The 7,160-nt window shown below is 46.4% G+C and overlaps 1 protein-coding gene across 2 annotated transcripts; it reads left to right on the forward strand.

Moving 5' to 3' along the window:
* The first annotated feature begins 453 nt into the window (after positions 1-453).
* Positions 454-6,562, forward strand: POP5 (POP5 ribonuclease P/MRP subunit). 2 transcript variants are annotated; one of them, XM_007442080.4, is made up of 6 exons: positions 454-570; positions 1,334-1,476; positions 2,972-3,121; positions 4,649-4,732; positions 5,615-5,741; positions 6,082-6,562. In XM_007442080.4, exons 1-5 carry the CDS (start codon positions 551-553, stop codon positions 5,719-5,721), a joined length of 504 nt encoding a protein of 167 aa, XP_007442142.1. In that variant the 5' UTR covers positions 454-550; the 3' UTR covers positions 5,722-5,741; positions 6,082-6,562. The 2 variants fall into 2 exon arrangements, with proteins under 2 accessions (XP_007442142.1, XP_007442141.1); XM_007442079.4 differs by having other exon boundaries at positions 5,615-6,562.
* Positions 6,563-7,160: the final 598 nt, after the last annotated feature.

Consider the following 7,160-nt stretch of genomic DNA (forward strand, 5'->3'; position numbering starts at 1 on the left):
GCGCGCTACGTGACAGAAAGGGAAAGTGGACTGTTGGGGGGGGGGAGAAAGACATGAGAGCGCTGATTGGTCCACTGGAGGAAAAAAACCGAAAACGAACGTCCCAAAGGTGAATGCGAGTGTAGAGAAAGGAGAGAGGCCAGGGTGCAAAAACGTCTGCACGTGACTTCAGAGGCGGGCCAATGGAAAGGTGCGTCTTCAGTGACGTTCTTGGTCTTGTCGCCGCCCCGCCTCCTTGGTTGAATAGAGAGACGAAAAGGAAAAGAGTCGTGCGCGGTTCAGAAATTGGCCGTCCGGCTTCTGTTTATCCCAGAAAAAGAGGCCAGGTGCAAATGCCCGTAAACGCAACTGAGAAATCAACGAGAAAGGCCAAGATTTGTCCACTGACTCCAGCGAGAGCGGCGGAACAGGTGAGGTGTGCCCGTTTCCTTTCGTATCTCTGTAAGCGAGGGAGCTTCCGCGATAGAGATGCCGCGGGCTAGAGCGCACCGACCGAAACGCGGCTTGTCTGCCCTTCCGGAAGTTGCGGCTGCTGGGAGCGTCCCGCACGATGGTGCGGTTCAAGAACCGGTGAGGCTTCGACGGGCGGCGGGGGGGAGGGATTGGCGCGCCGGGGCTGGCCGCTTTCCCATAGGGGCTGGAGCGCGCGGTTGCGGCGGGCACGCGGCGCCGTCGCCCGGGGGCACGCGGCCGGCCGAGACAGCGGCTGCTTTCCCACGACGCGTGGAAACGCGGGTCGAGCGCGTCGTGCGAACGCGCCCGCGCGCTTGCTTACGACTCCGCGTAACCCGGGCTAAGCCCGCCCGGCCGGATCCGAAGGGCAGCTGGGCGTCTCGGGCGAACGCGGCCAGTCCGAGCTGAGCCTTCGGATGCGGGCCTGGCAGGGGAGGGAGGACCGCTTTGCTTTCCTCACGTGTTTAAAGCTGATCTGGCCGGCTTTTCTGCTTGGAAAGCGCTGACGGTGTGTATTGGGAGGCTCTTCCCGGTGCAGCCCTGAGACCCCTTCATTGAAAACAGCGTAGAAATGTTTCAGGTAAATAATATCGCTGGCCAAACGAAGCTCTGGCTGGCTGGCAACAGATCCCCAGGTTCTGAATCAGCCTCTGCCAAGGGCAGGGACTGGCGCTGCTGTCCGCAGGCTCAGCTGTTAAACAAAGCGTCTGTTTACACGTGTCTGCCAAATCCTGTGAAGAACACAGTGCAGATTTGAGCCTAGGCGCCCCGGTCTTCGTCTGGCCTGGAAGTCATGCAGGCGTTCTGCTGTCCAGCTGCATAAAATATGGGCGGCCTCAAGAAACCTTTCTTTGATCTTCTGCCTGCTCTGCTTTTCCAGGTACTTCCTCTGCGAGATCATCTCCGAGGACCCTCGCTGTCGGCAGCTCATCGAGGAGCGCGTAGTGCATAATGCGGTGAAGAATGCTGTCGCACGAATACATGGAGACTTTGGAGTAGCCTGTTGCTCCATTGCTTTTTCAGGTCTGGTGTCAAGTCCACAAAGTCCAAACCCCAATTTAGAAGAATCCTCGTGAAACCAGGCCTGGTTCAGATAAATGCTCCTTTATTAGGTGGTACATGCAGCTTGAAGCAAAGCATTGCTAAAACTAAAGCCTGTGTAAAGTTCCCTCTACTTATTCCCCCCTTGCTACATTGGTGCCAAATTTCTTTCTCACAGGATGGTGGCCTTCTACATTCCTCCCATTGATAACACAGTTCCTCCCAGCCTTCAGACTACCACTGGTTTTGTCTGCATTTAAGTCTTGCTGTAAATTCCCATATCAATGTAAGCGCCTCTCCATCTCAAAGCAAACCCCAAGCACAACTATTAACTACCATTCCCCCCCCCCCCCGACACAAATGGCAGAATCAAATCAAGCAAACACCCACTGATTGCTATAGCTTTTTTAAATTGACATTTGATTGATGGAGGTTCTGACATGTGGTTTCCAGGGCTTTGCCGGTGCACAGTATGCTGTATGCTAGAATGTGTGGCTGCTCCTAGTAATAACAAATGATTGAGGCCCAGTTGAGAATTACATCAGTGTGTGGCAAAGGTCTAGTTCAGCCTTCTCAACACATTTGGGAGATGTCTTGTCAAGGAAGGTTTCTTTTGTTAATGCTTGAATTTGCTTAAGGAAAAAAATATATACAGGTAGTCCTCAGTTAACGATGGCAATTGGGACTGGAATTGCCATTGCCATGCAACGCAGTCATCAAGCGTGATGTCATGTGACTGTGCTGCTTAGCAACGGCAATTCCAGTTGCCATTGTTAAGCGAATCAACATGGGTTGTTAGGCGAAGACATCATGTGGTCACCATTTGCAACCCCCTGCCGGCTTCTCTGTTGAATTTGCTTCTCGGAAGCTGGCAAGATTACAAATGGCGACCACGTGACCGTGGGACCCTGCGATGTAATCATGAGCCAGGTGCCGAGTGCCCAGATCATGATCACGTGACCATGGGGACATTGCGATGGCTGGAACACCAAGCACTGGTCGTAAACACCACTTGTTCAGCACTGTTGCAAATTTGAATGGTCACTGAACAAGTGGTCATTAAGCGACTATCTATATTTGAAAATAACATATAATTGGATAACTTGCTTTTCTTACCTCTTATGTAGTTCCTCCACAATGCTGTAGGTGAACATGTAGGTGGTTATTTTGTTCCCACAACAATTCTTCAGGGGAGGTTGGGCAACCAGTCTGAATCCGTCTGATAAGTTTCACGATTGAATGGAATTTTATCTTTGGGCTCCACATTCCAAACATAATTTTTCTTCATTGAGCTGGCAGGTTGTTGTTAGAACAGGTTTGCTGTTGTATTTTCAAGGATGTCTGCACAACTGTAAAAGTGACTAAAGGAAGCCACAAGTCTTCTTTAAGGGAGGGAAACCATTGCATGCTGGTCATCCCCCCACCTCCCCTTACTAGACTGGGAAGCAACCAGATCCTCTTCTGTTTCCCTCTTCAGTAAAGTACCTCAATGCCTACACGGGAGTGGTTCTCTTCTGCTGCCGGAAGGATTTTTATCAGCTTTTGTGGTCATCGCTTCCCTTCATTACTCACTTGGAAAACAGGAGCCAACACTGCCCCTGTTCTTTTAACACACTTCATGTTGGAGGTAAGCCTTCTCTTGTAACAGTCTGCATTTAACAATGCATCTTTTTTAAAAAAATTGTGCAGTGAAATCTCTTAATGTGAATAGTATGATTTATTCATACCATGTTCATCTTTGCCAGAAGTGAAATCATTCAGAGCCTCCTCCCAATAAATGTGGGTAGCAGCAGCTGTTGTAAATGCAGTGGGGTACAGGTAGTCCCCAGGTTAAGAATGCCAGGGTACAGACGACCCATAGATAAGAACAGAGCCTGTTTGTAGCAACATTTGAGTGAAATACACGATTTGAGTTAAATACGTACACAGTGGTTTGAGTTCATGACACAATGCTATTTATACAGTATTATACAATAATACTGTTCTGGCTTACATACAAATTCAACTTAAGGACAGACCTTGGGAATGGAACTTGTTTTTAAACTGGGGACTACCTGTAAACAGATGTGTTTTTTTTTAAATAAAAAATCTACACACTTTCCATAATGCCACAAACTCAGTATAACAATCAAATTTAAAAATAGAAGGTTGAAATGAAAAAAAGAAAGGTTGGTGTAGTGGTTCAGGACACTGTATTAGAAATGGGAGGTAGCCTTAGGCACAAAGCCAGCTGGGTGACTTTGGGCCTGTCACACACTCTCAGACCGAGGAAGAGGGCAAGGGTGAGCTCCTTCCAAAAATGTTGTCAAGAAAACTGCATGGACTTGTGCAGGCAATTGTCAGGAGTTAAGATTAACTCAAAGGCACACAGGTCATGGGAAAAAAAGTGAGAGTTTCCCAAGATCACCTCCTAAGATGTAGCCTTCCGGGATGAACATCACCATCTTAGGGCTCAAATTCCCTTTCTGTGAGGCAACTCAAAAGGATTCCGTGATGGGGGCTATTGTCAACATCAAGAATTTTTTTTTCCTGGCACAAGTTGTCCACAAGTATGACTAGTGGAGTTTAGCTCTTGGGGCCACCCTGAAATTATGCTCAAAGCAGTTCAGAAGAATTACTTTCTCTTGCACCAATATTGGGCAATAGTTATGCGTACATCTTATTTCTATGCTAAAATAGAATGCACTTAAATATTCTAAACTAAATTCTGGATTACATAAATAGTAAATATTTCAGTCAATAGATGGCAGCAGAGATACAGAGAACATTAACATTTTGCTGGCCTCTAGTGGCTATCTGGATTTTTGCAGCACAGATATTGTACCCGTAACAAGTTAAGGAATTGTGCACAAGTTCTAAAGGTTACATCAAGGGCCTTAATATAATCTCCATTTCTTGCTTATCATGTGAATTCTGCTAAATGGGCAACAAGAATGGCTCATTGTGGTTTGCTCTATTACTTCTTCTATTGTGTCTCCTTCCACATATTTGGTGCCCACAAGTGCCACAAGATTCCTCTTTGATGAATACTGGCAAAATTTCCTGCTACAATTTGTTTCCTGGCTTTTTAAAAATCCATTACCTTGAGCGAATATTTAGGCTGCAAGTACTTCCTTGCCTGCAGAGTGCTGATCTCTTCCTTTTCTGCCACTAGCAACAATACGCAGGTGTCAGAAATTCCTCATTCAGTACAACAAGGACCAGCTGCTGCTGCTGTTACGGAACTGTACCAATGAAGGTAATTAATAGCAATGTGGAATGTCGGCATACCCCCGAGCAAAGTGCGAGCCTCTAACATAATCTTCGTTTATAAGAACTTCTCTGAGTCCCAAGCAAGACCCATAAGCTTTCAGAGAAAATGAAAACGAAGGGTGGGGAAGTGGCAGGACATAGTTTGGTAAATCAGTGCTTGGTAACTTTGTTGTACGTAGTGGCAGCTCTTTTGAAAAAAATATGAAATCATCATCCAACCCAGGAATTTTGCAGATCTCTGTTAGAGGAAGGTAGACCTTCGTATGTCTCACAGCTAGACCAAGATCAGAGTGCCACATAAAAAGAGAGTGAATCTAACATTACCAAGAACTTGTCACTAATTACCTAATTTAATTACCAAGCACTAGGGCTTCATAGGACATTGGCCTTCTTCCCCTCACTTTCTGACTATTTTGTCCAAATGGGCTGTGGAGTTTTTTTCTTTAAATCAAATCCTGTGTATTTTTTGAATGAAGGTTGAATATCGCCATTCCACAGTGGGAGTACTGAAAATCTATATGGAACACCAGCTTCCTGGAAATCTCAATGTTTTTCTTCTAATTTCTAGTCCCTGATACCCAGAAAGTTAATCCAGATTGTGTATGAGCAGTCAAAGCCTGCTAAAGCTCAAGGGGGACAGCCGTTTTGTTTTCTGTTGCACCAGGTGCTTGAACCCTAGGCCGATGGGTTCAGACAATCAACAAGATTGGATGGAGAATTATGGGAGCTGCAGTGCAGGTTGGGGAAGGAATGCTCTAGAGATACTCCATCACCATCATCTAAACTAGAGGGGGCTACTGGAAAATGAGGAGTCCCTTATTATGTGTAAATGAGGGGTCTTTCAAGTTCCTTTCACTTGTTTTACCAGCTGATAGAAAAGCCATCCAGAAGTCGGTTCAGAGCTGTGCGCTTGTGGGAGTGGAGCAGTTCCAGAGTGAAGATGAAGAGAGCGAGGAGAACGTGGAGATGGACTGAATTACATCACCCCTGAGATGGTTAGGCGAGGAGATGGGTTGCGTGGTTGTCACTGGCAAGGATCAGTATTTCTTCCCCCATTTTGTTTTTCAGGGTTTTTTAAATCTGTGCTAACAAAACTAGCTGAAGTGTTTAGTTCTTTCCCTGTTCAGCTGTGTGTGTGTGTCACATAGATCTGCCTCCCACAGGTCTCTCTATTCCTGTTTGCATAAGTGCAGGGGAGGGGTGGGAAGGCTTTTGGCCAGAAAGAGTATTGACCCACAGGAAAACTGCAGAGGGGCTGAAGCTGGACAGTGGGTGGAATTTACGGGAACACGATCCTTTTGCCTCCTTGTCCTTTTCTTCCTCTTACCCATGCAGCACGTAGAAGCAGTGTTACTTTCAGAGGAGTGATCTGGAGAATAAAAGCAAGCTCACCCTGAGTGGAAAACGTGAACAACCTTGAAGGTCAGGACCCTTCCTAATGGCCAGAGTTAGGTCCATTCTTCCATTCCCCAAATCAGCAGAAAACTGCACTGCCCCAACATCCAAGCTCTACTCTGCCTTAGTAAGGCAGCCAGTGAGGGGTGCTGTCCTTAAGTTTCAACATGAGACCAATCAAGGAAACCATTGGTGGATATCCCGGCTTTGCTTGTCGTCTTACTGAGCATCACCTGCTGGCAGGAAAAGCCACCTCCATTGCTCTCCTTAATATGGTGGGTAAATGAAGGATAGAAGCCTGGGATAGAAGGTCGAGCCACTCTGTGTCCCAAAACCAGGGGCTGAAGCGGGAGACAGTCCACACGGAGAATCAGGAACGTCCTTGAGCTTCATTCCATAATCGTCTGCCACCCCTGCAAGCCATTCTCCAGGCTGTTTTCTAGGCATGGGTTTAGCATTTTTTCCAGAAGACAATCGAAGACCATGAAGGCCCAGCTGTGGGGTCTCAGGCAGAGCAGAGGATCTGCAGAGTGCAGTCAGCAAGTGCTGCAGAGATTGGCAGCACCCAACAACAGCCCATGGAGTAGGCAAAATGGTGCCCCTCCCTCTGATAAGAGCAGCAAAAAGCAAAATGTGAAATCCTGGTTGACAGAGGCAGCAGCAAACCCCGAATATGCCTGCTTGGGATGGAACTAGCAACACGGTCAACAACATCTGAATTGGGCAGGTGTGCGCTTTTGTATATTTTCCTTTTTTTGTATTATTTTGATAGTTCTACAGTTGGGTTTATTATTTTGAGAGCAAACTATGAATGAAGACTAGAATTCTTTGTATAATATAAAGGGCTAAGCAATAAAATAAAAACCAAAATTTGGTTTATTTTATGCGTGTATACTTTTGAGTGATGTTTCTAATCATGAGTCATCCAGGAACAAGTGGCACTCAATATGTCTTTCTTTCTCTTTCTTTCTTTCTTTTTCTTTCTTTCTTCCTTCCCTTCCTTTCTTCCTTTTCTCTTT

The sequence above is a fragment of the Python bivittatus genome, unplaced genomic scaffold (assembly GCF_059951505.1).
Source record: "Python bivittatus isolate LINGU-HERP-01145 unplaced genomic scaffold, Pbiv_v1 ctg000390_np1212, whole genome shotgun sequence".
Taxonomy (NCBI): Eukaryota; Metazoa; Chordata; class Lepidosauria; order Squamata; family Pythonidae; genus Python; species Python bivittatus.